Below are 23,434 nucleotides of genomic sequence, written 5' to 3' on the forward strand. Positions count from 1 at the left end.
CTTAGAACCAAACCCAAATTTCTTTAAGACCGCAAAGAGGTATGGCCACTCGATTGTATTGAATGCCATAGTGGCATGTAGGCAGACTATTATTGCTGCTTCTTGGATTGTCTATTCTCCCCATCACTATGTGTACTCTACGCAGGTTCATTGCCGTATTGCAGTGAGGCATAAAGCCTGATTGGTCCGGGTGCACCAGCCCACTTATTACTTTGACCAAACGAGTTGCAAGGAGCTGTGCTAGGATTTTGGGTTCTGCATTAAGTAGGGAGATGGGCCTATAAGATGCACAATCCTGTTTAGGTTTACCTTCTTTATGAATAGTGACCAGTGTTGCTATCCTCCGGCCCAGCGGTAGTGTCCCCTGTCTCTTTTTGTATCCTCAAAAATAGCCCGTAGGTATTGAGCTAGCTTGTCGGGACTTAGTTTATAAAGCTCAATGGGTAGGCCATTGGGACCTGAGGCCTTACCGGACCGGAGACTTCTGATCGCTTGTGCTATCTCATCATTGGTGAGCCCACTCTCCAGTAGATTCAGGTCTTCCAACTGCAGAGTGCGGAGCACGATATCTTGGAGTAGTGATTGTGAATTGCTCTCGGTATAACCGGCTCTCGTGCTATAAATTGCACTATAGTTGACCGCAAATTGATCAACAATTTCTTGGCGATCGGTGACGGTCCGCCTACCCTCAGCTACTAGTTCTGGCACCAGTCTGCACACTAATTCTTTCTTATCCAGCCAAGCAATTAGTTTCTCAACCTTATCACAGAGGTCGTATATACGGCCAGTTTTTTCTCTTCCCATAGTTTTTGCTCGGTCTGTAACTATTACTTTGTATTCGTCCCTTTTAAGTTTTAGAACATGTAACTTCTCCTGCGTGACGTCCTCACTCAGTTCGTTCTCCATCCAGATGACTTTGTTCTCTACATCAACTAGTTCCCTTAACCTCTCCTTTCTTGTCCCAGCTATCAGGGAAAGTGCCTGTCCCCTTATAACCGACTTAAATGCTTCCCAGAGGATCTGGGGGAGTCGACCAACCCCTATTTTTCTTGGAAGTAGCGATCTATGTCCTGAAGCAGCGCTTTTCGGGTAGCGGGGTTGCAGAGATGCCATGGGTTGATAGGAGCTAGTCTGCCCACCCTCGTCTGACCCACCACTAAGGTACCCCACATCGGGGAATGGTCTGAAATGCCTCGGGCCTTGTGTTTAGTCAAGTCAAGTCAGCGATATTTGTATTGCGCACATATCACATCCAAAGAGTCTCATGGCGCATGCAGACAGCTCTGACAGGGGAATGATAGATCTTTAATTTGTAAAAAGCCATGTCTTCAGCTTTTTTACGAAAACAGCTGTGTTCCTGGACAATGTGAAGGTCATGAGGCATTTTGTTCCATGAGGAGGGGGCAAGAAACGAGAATGTGCGACCTCCATTTCTGGAGGTGCGTATCCGAAGTGGAGTTAGCAGAGACTCTGAACTGGATTGCAGTTCTCTTTGGGGCTGGTACCATGTTAACTTACGAGACCAATATTTTGGGCCGTTTCCGTACATCTGTTTATGGATTAAGCATAGTGTTTTAAACAGAATTCGTTTTTTTACCGGGAGCCAATGATGGCTCTTTAGGCAGGGGGTCGGTGGGGATCTGCGTGGCAGGTTAAGCACCTGCCGAGCTGCAGTATTTTGTAGAACCTGGAGTCTATTTAGATGGTGCTCATTGATGGCTAATAAGAGGGCGTTCCCATAGTCCATTCTATTTATGATAAGACCCTGGACTAAGGGTTTCCGAGCCTCCACTGGAATCCCCTTAAAAACCTTTCTGAGGCTACGCATGAGTCCGAATCAGGTCCCTACAATATGATTTATTTGGTTTCTCATACATAGCTTATTGTCCAAGTAAAAACCCAGGTTCCGCACTGATTCTTTGGGCATAGGACAATTGCCCAGATTAGTTGGCCACCAGTCATGTGCCCAGTGTTCTACTGCCTTACCAAAGAGCATTATTTCCGATTTGCTGCCATTCAGCTGTAAATGGTTAGTATTCATCCATTTATCAACCTCGATCATACAGTTTTTGAAGCGCTGTTTTGTCTCATTGGGATCCGAATCCAGAGTGATGAAGATCTGTGTGTCGTTTGCATAAGACAAGACATCAAATCCAAAGGTTCTGATCACTCTGGCCAGGGGTGTCATATAGACATTAAAAAGTGCAGGGCTTAAGATGGAGCCCTGAGGGACACCCATCTTAACAGGTGTTTTACCTGCTATATTTTTCCCAATTTGGACTTCAGTGGTACGATCAGATAGATAGCTGGTGAGCCATTTCAGGGCGCTGCCTCTGACACCAATCTCCCATAGCCAGTGGATTAGAATGCGATGGGAGATGGTGTCAAATGCAGCGGACAGATCGAGTAGGACAAGGATAGAAGATTGATGTTTGTCCAGTGTTAATCTAATATTATCAACAACCTCGACCAAAACGGTCTCCGTACTGTGTGATGGCCGAAAACCTGATTGAGAAGGGTCTAAAAGTCCTTGTTTTTCCAGATGGCTCACAAGCGGTTTGTTGACAAATGATTCAAGGATTTTTCCAAAATACGGGAGTAATGAAATAGGTCGATAGTTTGAAAGAATATTAGGATCGACCAGGGGTTTCTTTAATATTGGTCTAATTCTGGCTTCTTTCCAAGCTATGGGGAAGTCTGCTTCCACAAGAGATTTGTTAAGGAGATCAGTCAGACATTCCACCAAGACCGGGGCAAGTATGGGGAATAGTTTAGGGGATATATGGTCAGTGGGGGCACCAGACTTTATTTTCAGCCCGACTGATATGGTCATTTCACTGTCAAATTTTACAAACTCGCTCAAGATATGAGAGGGATCACATGGCGTAATTGTCCGAACATCAGACAGCATTATAGCTTGGAGCGGAGGAAATGAGGTATGTATTATTTTATCCTCAAAGAATGCTGAGAGGGCTTCAGTCCACTCTAAGGAGCTGGGTGCTGATAGCGGATTGCGAGAGATGGTAAATTCTTTTAGGATTTGATACATCTCTTTAGCGGAATTTTCTGCTTTAATTATCCGCTCCGCCAGAAATGTCCGTTTTGCTGACCTGATATCGCGCATATAGCCAGTGTGCAATAATTTGTATGCATTACGGTCTACCAGCTCTTTGCTATTGCACCTGTCCTGTATGTTCGCGATTCGGGATGTGGGGACTAGGAGATAGTTTATGCGGGAGAGACTGTTGTGAATCCCCTGAGTGAAAGGTATGCTGAATGTGGTCCAGGTGATATAGTCTCCATGTATCTATGAGGCCAAAGGTATCCAGGAAATCAGGAAGCCACCTCTGAGAGGGCCCAAGTTCCTGAGGGGGTGGCAGTCCAGTGTGCCGGAGACTACAGAATTGAAGTCCCCTCCCACCACTAGGCAGCCTTCGGGGAACAAGAGTAGAATTGAGCCCAGGTCCCTAAAAGAACTACCCTGCAAGCCTGGCGGCACGTAGACCTTCAGGAGCATGAATGTGCTGCCCTCCCATTGCCCCGTGATTGCTATAAAACGACTTCATTCGTTCGACCAGGTGGTTTGTATTGAGAAGGGAAAGAAGTTCCTCAGCATTATGACCACCCATCTGGAGCCTCAGGTGAAGCCCGAGTGGGCCACTAACCTGTACCCCCACCTTTTTAGTGCCTGACAGGAGTTACCCACCAAATGTGTTTCTTGGAGCATGATAACTTCTGGGGCAAGGCCACTTAATGTATTGCAAAACCACACACCTTTTGACCTTGTCCCCCAGTCCATTGACGAACCAACTTAGCACCTAAATGCTTTTTTCCCAGTGTGTTTTCATGTGACCAATAGTAAGTCATGCATTCCTCTAAAGATGTGCAGGTTTTACGTGTCGATTCAACAAGAACAAACATAAATCCCCCAACCAAACTGCCTGCTTCCCTGCACTCTGGGCTCAGAACTGCCCATGAAATTAACGATGCAGAGTGCCTGTCGCCCAACTAGTGAACTAAAAGAAGTAACGTGGGGAAGTGTGTGTTGTGTCGTGATTCTGATCCCTCCATTATATCTAAGTCTATGTTATCCCCTGAGAGGGCAAAGTCTCGATGTCCCTTTCCAAGTGCAGGCAGGGTGTCCCAAGCAGCCAGCACCAGTGATAGGTCATGATACTTATTTCTCACGTACGTGCAGACAAAGTTCGGCAGGGTGAGCATTCAGTAGCATCTGCACACGGGCCGAGCCATCGCTCAGTGCTTGCTGTATCCGGCATCTCAGCAAGAATTGTGTTCTTTCGCTCCTCTCCAGCCAGTCCGCAGCCGTTTCTGGAAAGTCGAAAAACCAAGTGTTGGCATCATCTTCCACTCAGAGCCTAGCCGGGAACAACATCGCATACTTCACACTTCTTTTTGACGTCATGAACGGAGCGTTGTCGTTTTTGCACCGCTTGTGTGAAATCGGAGAAGAAAGCGATATCGGCATTCTCATCGCAAAGTGAGGGGGCCACCCTGGCATTCTGCAACATTACATCCCTGTCACGAAAGTTTAGTAGCCTTGCCAGTATCGGACGAGGGGGCACTCCTGGTTTCGGTCGCCCCCCCCTTGAACTCTATAGGCCCGCTCAACCATAAAAAAGTTTGACATCCCTTTGAGCTGCAGGTGGTGGATGATAAGGTCTTCCACAAGGAGGGGCGTGTGCTGACCCTCCGCCCTCTCCGGAACTCCGAGAATGCGTATATTATTATCCTAGTTCGGCCCTCATAGTCGTCCAGTTTACTTTCAGTAAATTTCCTGATGGATTGCAGTTCTTGGATTTCTTCCTGTAGGTGTGAGGTGTCAGCGACCAGGCTCGCTGTAGTGATCTCTACTTGTTTCACCTTTTCGCTGAGTTTGGTGAGGTCTGCCCTGATAAGCGTTACCTCTGAAGAGATTAAGTTCATCTTCTGTTCCAGTGACGCTCTGACCCCGGCGATTGCTTCTACGACGCCTTTAAGGGTGAGTTCAGGGGTGTCTCTCTCCACCTCCCCCACCGATTGGACTTTAAGCTGTTGTTCTTGGTGCATCGCCTTGGAGTATATATAGCGGTCCAGTTTATTTTGCTGGGAGACCTTTCGACCCCTAGACCCCGACATCTTGGCACGCACTGGCATGGCCTCTGCTTCGCTCTTGGCTCGGGAGGTGCATGGCTGCTGACTGCCACCTCTCACCACTGAAGAGGCGGGGGAGTTTGATGCCATACGATCAGTTGTCCCCCAAAGCCCGCCGGTCAGGAGGGCGGGAGAAAATCTAACTCAGGGCCTCCCCGTCTACTTCACTCCCTGTGGATCTCAGAATACGGGTAGGGATCTCCCTGCGCCGTGACCGTCACCCTCAAGGTCGAGCCAGGCTTCACAGATCTGTCGAGTGCATCCCTAATCGGGTTTGGGGGTAGATCACTGCACTGGTCTAGTATTCACGGCCTCTGAATATCCCGTTCTTTGGGTCCATCAGCACCCAGGCTCAGGCAGTTGGTAGGTGTTGAGGAGTCTCTCGAGCTGCAAACTCCCAACTCCCTCAAGGATCAACCAACCCAATCAGGACGTTGACACTGACTGGATTGACTTCTCCCCCAGGGAAAGGGGAAGTGGACAGAGAGACTCACAACAAATTATACAAGATTAAATCTTCTGTTGTCTCTCTCTCTAGGAAGTGCTCCAGGCCGAGGACCTTTTCTTAAGGAATGTTCTGCGCTGTCTTCACGCTACACTGTGATGCAATATTAACAACATTTACTCATCTGTAGATTTCTTAACTGGCTTAGATAATTATTTAGACATCATGCTTACTGACCATTAATCCGTCTGACCCTTGTTTGCACTTTTACGAAGGTTTTTAACTCTGACTCTGTATCTTGTCACCTTCAAATAAACATTACATGTCAGAATATCTTAAGACTGCTACTGAAAAGCCAGGCAATTAGATTAATAGGGTTAGTTTAAACTGAACTTGTAACTTCATGCAGAATCATACCTGAATCTTTGGTTACTTCTTCTGTTAGGAAGTTCTGCAGTAGGAAGACAGGTAGAAACAACCTATCTAAATTCACTCTACTACCTAAGGTTAATTATCCTGACTGACCTTGTAAATAAGCTAACCTTTCTCATATAACTCTGCAATCAAACCAACATATCACAGAATTACTCATACACATTAGGTTTGCCTATTTAACACATTTGCCTTTACCAAGGCTTGTTTGTCTCTTTATCTGCTACAGAGCGCTTAAAACAATATAATATTTGACTCTATGCATTTATTGCCATTAATCTCCTTCACAACTCGTTTTGGTATCTCCAAGTTTTGCAAGCGCTAGTCCATTGGTTTAAATGTTCCAACTCCACCTCATAAGTCACTTGCTCTTGCCAAGGTTTGTTCCTTGGTTAACACTAAATAACGAGTAATTTCCTTTTTTAGCGTTTCTTAGAACTTACATTAAATTAACCTTTGCCACATTGCATTTAAACAAAAGTCCGTGGCCTTTTTAAAACAAAAACGATCTCTTACTGTAATCTTTTCATTTAGGCAGAGCAGCGCTGCCTAGAGTCTCGAACTGCCGGCTGAGAGGGAGCGAGTAAACAAACCTCCCGGCTGGCTGTCACAGTGAAGCTCCGGAGTCCGCCCGCGTCGTCTTCTTGAAAGTCGTGAATCAACGACGCTGACAGCCAGGGGCTTGGGAAACCAGTCTACGCAGGGTTTAAATGAACGGAATGAATGGGGTTTGGGTTTTCATTCACGAACGGAAACAGGAGATGACAGGAACTGCAGGATCCAACGCGGGAGCAGAAGCTCTCGTCAAGAACAACGAGAGACGAAGCGTCTGACAGTTGGTAGAAGCTCATATTTATAGCTTCCACCACGAGACTCAGCGCGAGCCTCTTGTAATGTTACACCAAGCACGAGGGCTGGCGCGAGCCTGTCTCCACAGAGCGCACATTCTAGGGATTTGTTCATGTTTCAGTAGGTAAATAAACAAGCATTGCCAAAGGCAATTAACAAATAACCTTACTGACTGAGTTTTTAATTAAAACTTAATATTTTAAATAAATAACAAAATATACCCACTAACCTAAATTAACCCTACTGCTTCACAAGATATTACCTGAAGCAGTTCTGAATCAGAATCTAATGAAGACGACCGGTAACACCCCTAACAGTTCCTCCCCCCAAAGGTCGTCTTACAGGTCTAGGTTTATCAGGATGCAATGCATGAAAAGACCTAATAAGTCTAGGAGCATGAACATTTCTCTCAGGTTCCCAAGATCGCTCAGAAGGATCATAACCCTTCCAATCAACCAAATAAAACAAGGTACCCCGTATCCTTTTAGAATCCAGAATAGTTTTAACCTCGTACTCAACATGGTCACCAACAATTACAGGTGGAGGTGGATTGTCAACTCGAGTAGAAGGTTCAAAAGGTTTCAACAAAGAAACATGAAAAACAGGGTGAATAGCATATTCCTCAGGTAAAACTAGTTTCACAGACACAGGATTCAAAACTTTCTTGATTTCAAACGGCCCAATATATCTGGGTTTCAGCTTCCTGGGACCCTCCAACTGAATGTTTCTAGTAGATAACCACACCAACTGACCTTCCTTATACAAAGGAGCAGGTTTACGATGAGAATCAGCAGTCTTTTTCATGGTAAGTTTACTCTTGACCCATTGCTTCCTAGCCTTATCTTGGATATCAAACAGATGTGTAAACCTATCAGTAACTGCTGGCATAGACAATTGTTCATCAGGTAAGAGTATAGGAATAGATCTTGGATGTTGACCAGTGATAAAATAAAAAGGAGAGCAACCCAGAGCTGAATGAGTGGTGTTATTATAGGAAAATTCTGCCCAAGGTAAAACTTCATCCCAGGGACAAGAGGAAGTTGTTAACAAACATCTTAAACCTTGTTCAACATGCTGGTTCAATCTCTCAGTCTGTCCATCCGTCTGTGGATGAAAAGAAGAGGACAGAGCTAACTCGATTCCTAAATGTTTACTGAGTTGTGACCAGAATTTTGAAATGAACTGAGGACCCCTATCTGAAATAATCTTTGAGGGAAGACCATGAAGTTTCACGATGTTGGATAAAAATACAGTACTGAATTCAGCTGCAGATGGAATCTTGTGTAACGGAATAAAATGTCCCATTTTAGATAACAAATCCACCACCACCAGAACTGTAGTAAAACCATTAGACTTAGGGAGATCAGTAATAAAATCCAAGCTGATTGTATGCCAAGGGTGAGGGGGAATAGTCATTGGACGAAGTAAACCCATTGGAACTTCATGTAAAGCCTTTTGACGTGAACAAACTGGACAAGCTTTCACGAATTGTTGGATTATAGGAATCATTTTGTCCCACCAAAAATGACGTTGACATAAATCCAAGGTTTTGTTAATACCCGGATGCGCAGCAATTGCCAAATCATGATTCCACTGCATGACCTTATCCTGTAAAACTCTAGTAGGAATAAACAATTTATCATTGTGATAGAAAAACCCATCTCTAATGGAATTCCCTTTTTTAAATAACCATTCATGAACATCAAAATTCTTTAATTCCTTCTTAACCGAATCTAAGAAACTCTCTGAATGCGTTTCCGCAACAATTTTTTCTAAAGGCAAAATACTGGGAGGGTCCTTAACAGAATTTAAGTCTTTTTCACAAACTAATCGTGAAAGTGTGTCCGACAACAGCTGCTTCTTTCCAGGTCGATACATAATTAAAAAGTCAAATTCACTAAAAAATTGTAACCACCTCATTTGTCTAGGAGTAAAAGCCTTAACAGTAGAATAAAATTGTAAATTTTTATGGTCAGAATAAACAGTAATAGTGTGTTTAGCTCCCAAAAGGTGATGTCTCCATTCTTGAAACACATCTTTAATGGCTAACAATTCTCGTTCTGCAATTGTATAATTTTGCTCAGCCAAAAGTAATTTCCTAGAGAAAAAGGCTATAGGATGAAGGTGACCAGTATTTGCATCCTTTTGAAGCAACACACCACCAATAGCAGTCTGTGAAGCATCTGCTTCCACAAAGAAAGGCCTATCAGGGTCAGGATGAACTAAAATAGGAGCAGAGGTAAAAGCCTTCTTCAACAATGAAAATGCTTGGTCGGCTTCTTCAGTCCAAGAAAAGACTTTCCCTTTTTTCAATAAATGAGTAATGGGAGTAACAATTTCTGAAAACTTAGAAATGAATCGCCTATAAAAGTTAGCAAATCCTAAAATTCTCTGCGTGTCTTTAATTGAAGCAGGGATTGGCCAGGTAAGAATTGCTTCAACTTTCTTTGGATCCATAAGAATTCCCTCAGGTGACAAACAATAACCAAGAAATTCCACCTGAGAAGCATTGAAAACACATTTTTCCAATTTAGCATACAGAGAATGATCTCTTAATTTCTGTAATACCAACTGGACATGTTGTACATGCTCTTCCATATTTTTGGAATAAATTAAAATGTCGTCAATATAAACGATACAACAGACATCCAATAGATCATGCAAGACCTCATTAATAAAGTATTGAAAAGCTGCTGGAGCGTTGCAAAGGCCAAATGGCATAACTGTATACTCAAAAAGACCAAATTTCGTACGAAAAGCGGTCTTCCATTCATCGCCTTCTTTAACTCTAATAAAATGATATGCTCCTCTAAGATCCAGTTTGGTGTAAACACTAGAACCTCTAATTTGATTAAGAAGCACTGGAATCAAAGGCAATGGGTACCTATTCTTAATGGTTGCTTTATTTACCGCTCTGTAATCAATACAAGCCCTCAAATCCCCAGATTTCTTCGCAACGAAGAAAAGAGGAGACGAAACAGGAGAAGTGGAATGTCGAATGAAACCTAATTCCAAAAGCTCATCCAAATAGTTCCTTAAATAAACATTTTCAGGCTCAGTTAAAGCGTAAATTCTACTACAGGGTAGAATAGCACCAGGAACTAACTCAATTCTGCAATCAAAAATTCTATGCGGTGGTAATTTGGTTGCTTCAACAGGATCAAAAACCTTAGAAAAGTTTTTATACTCAACTGGAAGTTTATTATTTTCAGCAGTTAAAGCAGCACAAAAAAGGGGCATTACTGGATCTTTGGTCTCTTGATAACAATGTAATTTACAAAAGGAAGACTCTAAGGTAACAGTCCTTTTAATCCAGTCAATTTTGGGATTATGTAATTCCAACCAAGGAATGCCTAAGATGACACCAAAATTTGGTGCATCAATAAGATCAAAAACCACTTTCTCAGTATGACCATTATCTGCTACTACAGTCAATGGTTCAGTACAAAATTGAATCATGCCGGAAGATAAAACTGAACCACCAACAGCTCTTACAGACTCAGGTTCCTCTTTAGTAACAAATTTCAGATTCAGTTTATGAGCAAAACCAATATCGAAAAAATTCCCAGTAGCCCCAGAATCCAAAAGTACAGGAATACTATGTCTTTGAAGAGTGGTTAAAATAAAGACCAACCGGATAGTAAAATGTTTGGGAATATGTGTAGTTACATTGGTGACAAATTTAGAGACCTTAGAAGAAATTCTACTCGAGGAAACGATCTCTGCTTCCCTCGAGAATTTCAGTTTTCCGACGGCTTAATGGGAAGAGTTTCAATAGCAAGAACTTTCTTTTTTGTGGGTTTTACTGAACAATCCTTGGCAAAGTGCCCAGGTTTGCCACAGTATAAACATAAATTGCCCTTACGTCTCCGTTCTTTTTCTTCTGGGGATAAAGGCCCTTTAAACCCACTCGGTAAAACAGGTTCAACAAAAACATTCTTAACTTCTGACTCTTTTTTCTCAACTTTAACTAGTGGACTTCTAAAATCACTCCTAGTTTTTTCATTCCTACGTTCACCTAATCTGTGATCAAGCCTAACCACCAGATCCTGAAATTCTTTAAACCCATCAGGCAAATTCACTATGTGAGCAAGAGAATCTTTTAAATCATCCTTTAGACCTTTATAAAATAAAGAGATTCTCTTCTCCTCAGGCCAATGAGTTTCGGACAGAAGTCTATTAAAGGTAGTAATATAAGAGATAAGATCCTTGGTCCCTTGACGAAGATTCAACAACTCATTATCAGAAGACTGAATTAAGGTGTGTTTAGCTAATAAATTGGACATGGCCAATTTGAAATTCTGCAAATTATGAAGCAAAGGATCATTTTTATCTACTAAGGGCATGGCCCAATTCGCAGCCACCCCCCCCAGATAAGAAATTATAAAAGCCACCTTAGCAGAATCAGAAGAAAAAATTTGAGGCTTACACATGAAATGCAATTGACACTGACTAAAAAAGGTTGCAAATCTACTATTATCTCCAGAAAACCTTTCTGGGTTAGCCAAGGGGACAGGTGTAGGAGTAACTACAGTAACTTGAACTGGCTGCTTTTCTGACCGATCTTCTGAAATATGTGGCTGAACAACTTCAGCTCCAAATCTAGCTGGCGCCAAAACTGGTTTCCTCTCTTTAGAGGAATCCCTCCAAGTTGAGAATCCAGCCCTAGTCTCATTTAATTCCTGACGGAGCGATTGATTCTCCAAACGTAAATTTTCCATTTCCACTGTCAATTTCTGGACTAATTGTGACAACTGTGAAGCATCCATGAGGGTGAGTTTGCAGACTCAAGAGGAAACGATTTAGAAATTTGGGAAGAGAGGCTTCGTCTACTGTTGAGGAGTCTTGCGAGACTCTTCTGACGTTTTCCTCTCGAGCTGCAAACTCCCAACTCCCTCAAGGATCAACCAACCCAATCAGGACGTTGACACTGACTGGATTGACTTCTCCCCCAGGGAAAGGGGAAGTGGACAGAGAGACTCACAACAAATTATACAAGATTAAATCTTCTGTTGTCTCTCTCTCTAGGAAGTGCTCCAGGCCGAGGACCTTTTCTTAAGGAATGTTCTGCGCTGTCTTCACGCTACACTGTGATGCAATATTAACAACATTTACTCATCTGTAGATTTCTTAACTGGCTTAGATAATTATTTAGACATCATGCTTACTGACCATTAATCCGTCTGACCCTTGTTTGCACTTTTACGAAGGTTTTTAACTCTGACTCTGTATCTTGTCACCTTCAAATAAACATTACATGTCAGAATATCTTAAGACTGCTACTGAAAAGCCAGGCAATTAGATTAATAGGGTTAGTTTAAACTGAACTTGTAACTTCATGCAGAATCATACCTGAATCTTTGGTTACTTCTTCTGTTAGGTTGTTTCTACCTGTCTTCCTACTGCAGAACTTCCTATCTAAATTCACTCTACTACCTAAGGTTAATTATCCTGACTGACCTTGTAAATAAGCTAACCTTTCTCATATAACTCTGCAATCAAACCAACATATCACAGAATTACTCATACACATTAGGTTTGCCTATTTAACACATTTGCCTTTACCAAGGCTTGTTTGTCTCTTTATCTGCTACAGAGCGCTTAAAACAATATAATATTTGACTCTATGCATTTATTGCCATTAATCTCCTTCACAACTCGTTTTGGTATCTCCAAGTTTTGCAAGCGCTAGTCCATTGGTTTAAATGTTCCAACTCCACCTCATAAGTCACTTGCTCTTGCCAAGGTTTGTTCCTTGGTTAACACTAAATAACGAGTAATTTCCTTTTTTAGCGTTTCTTAGAACTTACATTAAATTAACCTTTGCCACATTGCATTTAAACAAAAGTCTGTGGCCTTTTTAAAACAAAAACGATCTCTTACTGTAATCTTTTCATTTAGGCAGAGCAGCGCTGCCTAGAGTCTCGAACTGCCGGCTGAGAGGGAGCGAGTAAACAAACCTCCCGGCTGGCTGTCACAGTGAAGCTCCGGAGTCCGCCCGCGTCGTCTTCTTGAAAGTCGTGAATCAACGACGCTGACAGCCAGGGGCTTGGGAAACCAGTCTACGCAGGGTTTAAATGAACGGAATGAATGGGGTTTGGGTTTTCATTCACAAACGGAAACAGGAGATGACAGGAACTGCAGGATCCAACGCGGGAGCAGAAGCTCTCGTCAAGAACAACGAGAGACGAAGCGTCTGACAGTTGGTAGAAGCTCATATTTATAGCTTCCACCACGAGACTCAGCGCGAGCCTCTTGTAATGTTACACCAAGCACGAGGGCTGGCGCGAGCCTGTCTCCACAGAGCGCACATTCTAGGGATTTGTTCATGTTTCAGTAGGTAAATAAACAAGCATTGCCAAAGGCAATTAACAAATAACCTTACTGACTGAGTTTTTAATTAAAACTTAATATTTTAAATAAATAACAAAATATACCCACTAACCTAAATTAACCCTACTGCTTCACAAGATATTACCTGAAGCAGTTCTGAATCAGAATCTAATGAAGACGACCGGTAACACCCCTAACAGTAGGGGTCCCAGGAGCGCACCAGTCATCCATACCCGAGAGAGAAGTAGGCAGCAGCACTTTGTAGTAATTCCCTCCTAGGCCAGAGAAGGGGCCTCCGGGCACCCCACCGACTCGCTTCCTCCTGTTGACTTCGGTGTTTCCCCCTCCAGGAGGCTTCAAAGTCTCGGGGCAGGCCTCGACGATACAGCTCGGGCGCCATCACACCCCGCCAGCCTCACCTGCACTGTTGGTCAGCCGCCGGTTCCAAGCCCCCTCCACCTCCGTGTATGCCCCGATGCTCGTGCGGCTGCCAGATGGAACCAAGACTTGCAGTCCCAAGCACCGGGTTCGCGCCAGGCCCTGGCTGCTGTGCTTCACTGTCTCCGGACCCTCGGGGCTCAATCGAGGTCCCAGCTTCCACCTCAGAGCAGGCCCAAACCGGCGGCAGCTATAAATTCCGCAACAGAGTTCCCACAGCTACGGTATTTGGGTCGCCGGGGTCAACACACCTTCTGTTGCAGAAATCCCTTCTCAGGGGACAGATATGGCGTTTCTCGCCTCCAAGCTGTTATTGTTGGTGACATGGAGATTATTTTTAATATTAGAAAATTGGATCTCTTGAGACGAACTATGTATCATATGAAGCCGATGCCTGGACCTATGCAGTTTGAGGCATTAAATAAATGCAATCGTATGGCTTCAGAGAAGGAGAGAAAGAAGGCTTTTAAGGAACTAAAGCGCTCATTTAGACAAAGATTCAAGAATAAACTAGATCAATGTGAAAAACATTGGAGGGAGGATATGAGTGAATGTGTAAAAACATTCCCTGCTTTAGTCTCAGATGAGAGAAAAGATTTTAAAAACATCTCAGGATGAACAGGCTGAGAAGACGGATGAGAAATGTAGATGTCAGATTCTACATTCCAGACCACCACCATACACAGACAGGCCCATAGAGACAACTCAGCCTGTTGTAGGGGCCAACAGGGGTGCTGGAGGAGATGGTGTTGTGGGACAAACTTCTATTGGAGTCACACGGAGTGAGCTAAAGTAGCGATGGTCCCAGCAACAGTTCCTAGAGTGGAGAGGGCCAGTGACAATTGAACCATCATCCCCTAAAGCGATTAGTAATGGGATTTAAAAAAAAATATTACAGGATAATGTAGATTTAAATAGGCTTTTAACATATGATAATACTGAGTAAATGAGATATTTGATTTTAAAAAAAGCTGCTAGATGTGCTAATGAAGCACATGATTAATTAAAAGGGTTAGCTGATGGATTGGAGGTTGACTTCGGTAAAGCTAAAAATGTGAAACTGAATTATAAAATGGATTTGACACATGATGAAATAAGAGAGATGGGCTTGATCACTTTAAGAGACCCATATTAAAGAGTTATTTGAGAAAACTTAGGATTGGAGTGATTTGAAGAAATATAGAGAAAGTTGGAAGAGAAGCACCACAAATAGAAATAAGCATTGGCATAGCCAATAGTTCTCGCCTTTGGGACCTTGTGTTTAGCCATGCAGTACATTATCACCCACTGGGCAGATTTCTGTACTGGAATTAGTACTTATGTAAAGTGCTTTGATACTTTCATTTGCACTACATAATGTAAAAAATAAACCGGAATGAAAGGAGAAGTGCTTGCAGATTTCTGAGGTAGGGGGGGCGAAAAGATGAGTTACGCTGTGCTTACCTGCTGTAGATGTTTGGTTTTTCTCCACAACAGTTAGGGTAAAATGCTGATTGCTAACGTTCTTCTGTTTTGTTTAACCAGAAGCATGATCATCCGGTCAACAAATGGTTAAGCATCACAATGTAGCTATTCACTGAAACCCCATGAGGATCGTTTCCTTCCTCCCCAAGACATGAGTGGCCTTTAAGGAGCTTTAACTACTGTAGCCGCTGCTTGTTGCCTTCCAGCGTAGTCTTGTTGGCCAAGGCCCGCTCATTAGATGGTGCTGACGATTCAGCTGAAAAGTAAGATGTCACCATAATTGATTTTCTTTCAGTTCCTTTGTGCTTTAGAGAAAATGAAAGCGCACTCTTGTGGAGGTGGGGTGGAGGGGACGCGCCTTCAAATGAAATCGGCAAGGTCTGGAAATGAAACCTGACCCAAAACAGATGGCAGCCTGCGCGCTGCTGCTGCTGGCTCCTATTATATAATGCTAGTACCAAATCAGAAAGCAAGCACAGTATAGAAAATAAGGAGCCGAATTAAAAGGAGGCGAAAGTGTGTTATCCCAGTGTGCAGGTGAAGGCGGGGCTAGAGTATGCTGCATCTTGGTGCCGAGTAACAGATGTTTATTGCCAACCAAATGAATGTTAATTAGTTTGTCGGCCTCTAGTAGGATGAAAGGCTGAGCAGACGCGTTTAGTTTTGAACCTGCCGTTGTGGGGTCAAACATAAGATTAATAGGGTGCTTGCCTTAAAGTTAAGATTGCCTTCCTCCTTCTACAAGTTACCAGCAATGGGCCTAGCATGCCATTGAATGCACAAGTTTCTCATTGCAAACAGAGCATTGGCAGGGCTGTGCCTGTGCATGTGGCATATGAATGGAGGGTTGGTTAAAAAGAATGGCGCGAGAGAGAAGCAAGGGCGGGTGAGCGCGACGAATGCGCTAATTAAAAACAGATGATGACATGACCCCGAACAGATGACGCCCCTGCTCGTAACCACCAGCTGTAGGCGGATACATTTACTGGGAAAGGTGGGACATACAACCGCCTTTGCCCAATTGCGTGCTGTCTTTTTAGAAAGACACACGCAAAGACCAATTGAAATAATGCAGAAAAAAACACAGGGACGAGCGTGTGGAAAGTCCAGAGTGATTCCAAGAGGTCGTTTTCCTAGAACAGCGCATACGTTCTGCCCTAGGCTCGACCTAAAAAATGAAAGGGCTTGAGGGAACACCAAGGAATTTTGCAAGTGAGTCCGAAGTGGCAATGGGTTCAGTACTGGAATTTCCCTTGAATGTAGATCATGATGGAAATTTGGTTCATTTGTGTTGAATTAGAGCTGATTTGTATGTTTTTGTGCATAATTTTCCAGAACTTCGAGAGAACGAGCAAAGTGGTATGATGAAATTATGAAGTTGACAAGTATTTCCCTGATGTTGTGGACAGATTTTAACTCTTTATTTGAAATTGTGATTCACAGAGATTTGTGACTGGAATGCAAAGTTGATGTTGTGTAACCGACATAAGAGCTGGCAAGGGTTGGTCCAAATAATGTACCACCTACAGAAGTAGCAGACAAATCTAAGGCTGTCGTTGAATATTTGAATAAATGAATTCCTAAAAGAGATATAAATTGTAAGAGTCTGAGAACCACACAGCGGCTAAAAGAGTCAATCAATTCTTATTATGATGCACATTTATAAGAAGCACATCGGGTCGAAGATCAAAAGAAAGATGGTACTAGCGGTTTTGTTTCTGCATTTATGAATGGGTTAAGGTCAGAAATTAGTAACCATAGTCATCAAAGTTGATTGTGTTGGGCAGGCAAAGAGCATAGGTGAGATATTGATGTTGGAGAAAAACAGTAGTGAGTATTTTGAAGCAAATCAGAAAAGTCTTACAGAGAAACTGATGATTCCATAGACGAAACAAGGAGCCAGAATCAAATGGGTTTAAATATGAATTTTATGCTGAATGGAATGAATGAAGTGAATAAATGAATGCAAGGTGGTATGAATGATGGAATAAACTTGAATGTTGAAAGAATACGTGTGTCAATGTGGGAGAATCGGGCAGAGGGAGTGTAGGCAGGATCCGTACAGGATTCAATACAATTCTGAGCAAGCTCCACAGATGCAGAGAAATGGTGGGATGGTAATTAGGCAGACTACAGAGCAGAATGTACAAAAATCAGAAATCATTCCAAAAACCTATGCCTGCAGCTCCAGTGATGCAGCAGAATGAGATATGAAATGCCACAAAGTGCAGGATATCAGCAGAATGCAATGACCCTAAATGATGAATTGTCAGGGAATAGTTCACAATCACGGTGCCAGAGGAAGGGAGGGTTGCCTACTTGGAGCATTCCTAGAGGTAGATCAAAGTGAACCTTTAATTGCTGAAGTAGTCAATGGCCACTTCCTTTCATTTTTATTTGATACAAGAGCTACCCGTTCTACAGTTTCTTATGGAAGTCCCAAACCTACCCCTCTCAGGAAAATCAGACAAGTTGTAAACAAAATACTTTCTGTATTCAGTGTATCTACAAGAAAAATTATTTAATGTGTGGTGATTCAGTGTACTTTTGTGAGGTCAAATTGTTTCTCATACATTACAAAGTAGTCACTCTGTGAGATGCAGAATGATAGATACAACATAAAGCCAATAGCATGAAGTGAGAGGGTAATACCCCTCTACCCGAGCCAAAACTATTTGTATATTATAAAATATTGGTATCAGTAAGTCTTGGAGATTGCTGGGCTGTCAATCCAGACCTAACAAGCAGTTCTCTTTAGTCCATTGGTATAGAGGTCATGGAGTTTGGGAAGGGTCCACCTATATGAAATCAAGCTTGGGGGCCAACTGAGGACGGTAACTGCCCCCTCCAATCTGCCAAGGCGAGAATCTTGGGAGTGATGTTAGACAACCAATTAAACTTCACAGGACAGATCAGTCTCCTGACTTTCTCATACTTCTTTCTATTGAAGTTCTACATAAGATCCTGCCTTTTATTCCTCAGGATCTTAGAAAAACTGTAATAGGTACAGTAATCCTTTCAAAAATAGACTACCGCAACTCGTTTTTGGGCATTGACAAGTATTCGACAGCTAAACTACAGTCATTGCCGAATGCCGTAGCATGAGTACTACTTAATATCCCTAAATACCACTCCATCTCTGCTTGTATTAGACAGCTCCATTGGCTTCCAATCCATTAAAGGTCTTTGCTTGGTACATAAGGCACTATATGGTGGGGGAGCCATGGTCATGCAGAAACAATTTCTCTGGTACTCCCTGCGACAGAATCTTAGATCAGCCAACACATTGCTAATTCAGATCCCTAAAATCCAAAAAGCCAGATGGGGAGGGAAAAACCTATCCTACCGGGGAGACAAACTCTGGAACAGGCTGCCGATCACTATCAGGCTACAGCCTAATAGGCTTCACTTTAGGAAAATGGTCAGACTTGGCTACTTCCCCCCCCAAATAATCTTCGTTACTACGCCTGGACATGTACGACAGGTAATTCTCAGCGCCATGATATGCCTTGGCATTCATGCACTCTATAAATGTTACTTACTTATTTACTTACTTATAAACAATCTCCAACTTTGTTTGACGATGTCTGCTTGGATTTTAATACCTATTCCAACACCATTCAGCGGATGGCCTTTTTAACAGCCTTTATCTCAATAGATGTCCAGTTAATCACTTGATTTATCAAGCTTTAGAAAGATGGACATTTCTTAGGCTTCCAGTATATCTACAGCTCGCAAAAGATGGACCTTTACCAGGCTTCCATGATATTACATCCTATAAATCTGTTCCCCTGAGAATATCTTCCATCTTCTCTGTACTGGGACTCATCCATCAATCACCATTAATTACACTGGTTGTTTCCTTGAATGTAAAGCCTAATGTTCAAAACTCTTCAGCAGGTGCAAAGTCTGAGATTCAAAAAATCGAAGGCTTCTAGGCTCAAAGTATTTTGAAATGTATAAACCTTAAACTAAGTCGACTTTTTTGACTCCCTTCTGCATTGCAAGTAGGGGGCGTGAAAGAGGTGTGTTCCTCCTTTTTTTGAGTTGCAAAGGCCGTATCAAAGCATAAGACTGTAGTTGCAACCGCAAACCACTGATTAGCTACCGACCACCAAGATGGAGTATAAGCTGCTCCTGTGGGATTGCTTCTCTGTATGATACATTCTCAATGTGCCTATTTGGGGAGCAAGTAGTGTTCCAGGGAACCCCTGTGTGTTCCTCTTGATGCCTTACTTGGATTACAGAATGCATCCTACCTGATATTAATGAGATATGAACTTTTGTGACCTGTAAATTCACATTTTGCTATGTGGCTCATTAATACATTAGTCGTATTGCAAAATGTAGGTCAGATTGCGATCCACTCAGTAATCAACAACGCCACTGCATTACAACCTGTAATTTTGAACATCAGGCCCATAATCATCACCCATATGAGACCTGTTGCACATTACAGTTGACCCCCATGTGGCTTCCTACGTTTCCAAACTAATCGGATCAACAGTCATGTGTTCCTTCCCAAACTCCAGTTGGGAGTTGTCATCGGGCAGATTTGCATGGTCAGCAAACTTCTCTCTGGCTTAAATAGTTCCCTCTCTGAGCCATTGTGCACCATATTAGAGCTGTGCTGTCATATGGTATGGTTCGTAGTTTAAAAGTACCACACAGCTCTTGCTAAGGTAGCTGCATCATTTCCTATCAGGAAGTGCAAGAAGGAGACAGCCTGAAGATAAGCCACCTTCTTCTCTTACATCTAGGAATTAGAAGTCCATTTAGTAGGATCTATTTAATTTCTAAAAAGACATCGAATGCCCACGTTAATGGAACATCTCTATGTTAGAGTGGCACATTATCTTTGAAGGTGCTATTTGAAGAATGTATGTCACCTATAGTGAAGTTTTACTTGTATTGCCCTTGGATCCCTCCCACTTTATATGCAACATTCCATTAGTTTGTGGCAAGACTTGTGCTTTATTACTACACTTTCATGCATACACATATAGCAGCAGTTTGAGAGAGAACTCAGTTGGTGTTTTCATTGCCTGCGGCTTATATTATGTTTGGGCATAGCTTGATCTCCGGGCTACATCTAACGGTATAACAAATGAGACAATCCAAATATTGCATTTAAGAGTGTGTAAAATATTAGATTTCCATAAGCGACATGATTCGATTGTGCAAGATTTATTATATGTGTACATCACGTCAATCCAAGTGAGGATGTACTTTGTGTGTTCTGTACATTGAATACGCATCCTGCTCTCAGGCCAAGTGCTTAATCACGAAACTAAGATCAGAATTATCCCCATGGTTTACAATTAACTTCAATCTTGAACCTTTATTATGTTTTCCTGCACTCAAATCAGTCTTACTTCTACTCTTTTGTATAATGTTGAACATATTTGTGAATGTTTCTTCGAACAAATGTTCAACAAATTGTTTAAATAATGTGAGAATGCTATTTATCGGCCCTATAATCTCCTCATATTAAAATCACATTAAATTAATTTTAATCCCAATAATGATGATAGGATATCGTATGATCTGTTTTTTTACTTTTAGTAATTAGAAGAAGATTGTTTGTCAAACAGCAGTAGACTTCTCATACAGATCTACTGCTTTATGACAATTTTAAACATGGTGTTCTTTTAGGTTTTTAGGATGCACATGGCCTGTGCTCTTATTTTTTGTTTAACTTATTGGAAGTATTTAATGCTTCATGCGCACAAGTCATTCATGAAGAACTGCAAATGAACTTTCAATGCTTTGTTTGATTCAATAAGATTACATTGGCTTACTGAGTGTTCTTTGCCTCTTTCACCTATAGGGAATTAAAGCAGGAATTGCAGCACAGCGAGGAAGAGATTGCTAAAAAAGAAGAAGAACTGATGCACCTCCAAGATGATGGTGAAGCCAAGTCAGTGCAGCTCAGTCATATGGAAATGGTTTTAGAACACACACAAGCTGACTTGGATAAAAAGATTGAGATTGGTAGGTCAATATTCACTCTTAAAGAGCACAATGTCGGATGTGTCAGTCTCCTTTATTCTCAGTGTATGGTAACGGTACCAACTTATAGATGGTACTGTGCATCTGTTCCACATTTGCAGTGTAAAACCTGGCTTCCTTACTGATGGTCTTGCTCCTATTGCATTACTTAATTCTACTAAAACCCTGTGCATGAAGGCAGAAGGAAACAACTCTTACCCCACTTCTCAAGACCCTCTCCTCTATCAGGGCAAGACCATCATGAGAGCTCTATGCCTTGTCTTTCTTTTTAACATTTTCTTGCACACAATGGATCAAGGTTGAAGAAACCTTGAAGATAAGAAACGATTTATGGGTTGAGGAAGGGAATTAAAGACTAAAGATTTTTTAAGTAAGCATTACCTTCTCATCACCTTCCTCGTCTCAGACATTGAGGATCTCCCCAAGCAACAAGCCTCAGACCCAATACCGTAGCAATAAGAAAACGCTCCCTATCTAATTAATGAAGAGGTCACAAAAGCAGAATTTAACTGTTTCAATCTGAGAGCACAATGGAAAGCAACCTGGTCCTGAAATTAAGATACTCCTTACACTTGTCTTTCAGCCTGTAATGAGAAAGAGTTGCCTAATCATTGCTTTACTGATATGCATAACATAATCATCTGCATCTACCCAAGGGGCAGCCATCCCAAGAGTGAATCTACCCTGCACAACCACAGGCAGATGCTGTCAAAGACGACCTAATTTTGATTCAGTGGCCAATGTTTAACGTGGTATATTTCCTACCTTAATGAAAGGCTGAAAATTGGTGAGCAAGTTGTCACTTTATCTCCAAACAGAAGGCTGGGGAAAATAAATGCTTGCCACTCTAGTGATGGGCACCTAAACACTTATTTCTCTCAGATTCGATTAGGAAATTTGAAGACTTGATTATTTAATTTATTTTTAACTTCATTTTGTTTCAGTAAAGTGACATGTCTGCAACCTCTGTAGGTCGTCATCAAAAAAGAATGTCTATCTCAACTGAACAAACTTCCATAATTACATTACCTCCTTTTTTGTATACATGTTTCACTCATATCTGGTAGTCCTCTAAATGAGTCTGCCTTTGAGTGGTGTTGGGAGCTGTGTCTACAACCGTATCAATTTTCTTCCCCTACAATGGACTTTGTTTATGTGGCTACGCTTGGAGATTTCAGTTTTGTATTTGAGTTGTAAAGAACAAAAGAGGACAGGTTGGATGAAAGCCTTATGGAGGGGTAACATATAATGACGGATTATACAGAAATCAGAAATGGCAGTCAAAAAAGTGTGAGAGAAGCTCAGGTGAATTAAGATAGGGTTAGGCAATGTTCGTTGAGTTGAGGGAGGCCTGCTTATTGTACTCAAGGTATGACCCTCTGCAGGTTATCGGCCTGTCCCACTGCTCCCCCTTGAGATTCAATTTATTGAAGGGCTCCAGATAATTAATTAATTTGCGGTCTCTCCAAAGCCTAGGAACTGCTCTCCATCTTTGCCAGTTCATGTTGGGGTTTGTCATTAAAGATGTTTCCAAGACTATTCTCCATACATCCAGTTACATGTTCCTCCTGATTCTTCACTGATGTATGCTGGTATGTCCATGTTTTGCTCTGGTATATCACAAATCTTCTGTAATAACTATCGCCTTTTTTGGAAAATCACCCACATTAACATCAGTATCAGTGTCACTCTCCATTATCTATTTGCCACTTCTTTGCCTCCAGTATGGATAGTCAAAGATGTGGGCCTTTATTGTTCACAACAAGTTGAAAAGGCTGCTCACCATGTTTCTACCTCAGATTGGCAGTGGTTCTGTCACTATGCCAAATCTCTGCAATGCATTCAATTCCAATTTGCTGGTAGTATGGCACTGGGTAATAGATATTTCAACTAGTTTGTACAGTAGTTCCACTTTCTCCCCTTCTTCCACTTGTATCTCCTACATTTTATTGTTCCTGGCCTTCAGCAACCATACAGAATCCAAACTATTGTCTCCGCTTGGCTAGCCCTCTCCTCGTAGCATGACCATGCTGCATCAAGCTGCAGTCAGCAGTGTGGGTTCAGCGGCTTTCAATGGAGGGGTTTGACGTGGAAAATGTGGTCGTTGATGGTCGTTCGCCGATGCAGAGCTCTCAATTAAAAAAACTCCAAATGGGAGCACTCTGGCGAATAATGCATCTGCTCCACTCACTGATCACCACTCTAGTACTCTACAGCCTACAATATACTGCAGTATTTTTGTTTTATGATAGTCACATTAAACAAAGGTTCAGAGTAAGATTAATGTAAACATCCCAGAACCAAAGGATG

General features: G+C 42.2%; 1 protein-coding gene across 3 annotated transcripts in view; it reads left to right on the forward strand.

Moving 5' to 3' along the window:
• CCDC18 (coiled-coil domain containing 18) overlaps window positions 1-23,434 on the forward strand; it is a 1,360,824-nt gene that overhangs the window by 828,872 nt on the left and 508,518 nt on the right. For all 3 annotated transcript variants that reach the window (XM_078646342.1, XM_078646344.1, XM_078646343.1), the window contains one exon: window positions 20,943-21,106. In XM_078646342.1, coding sequence (XP_078502468.1) covers window positions 20,943-21,106 — 164 coding nt within the window. The remainder of the gene's footprint in view (window positions 1-20,942; window positions 21,107-23,434) is intronic.

Source organism: Lissotriton helveticus, chromosome 1_1 (genome assembly GCF_964261635.1).
Source record: "Lissotriton helveticus chromosome 1_1, aLisHel1.1, whole genome shotgun sequence".
NCBI lineage: Eukaryota > Metazoa > Chordata > Amphibia > Caudata > Salamandridae > Lissotriton > Lissotriton helveticus.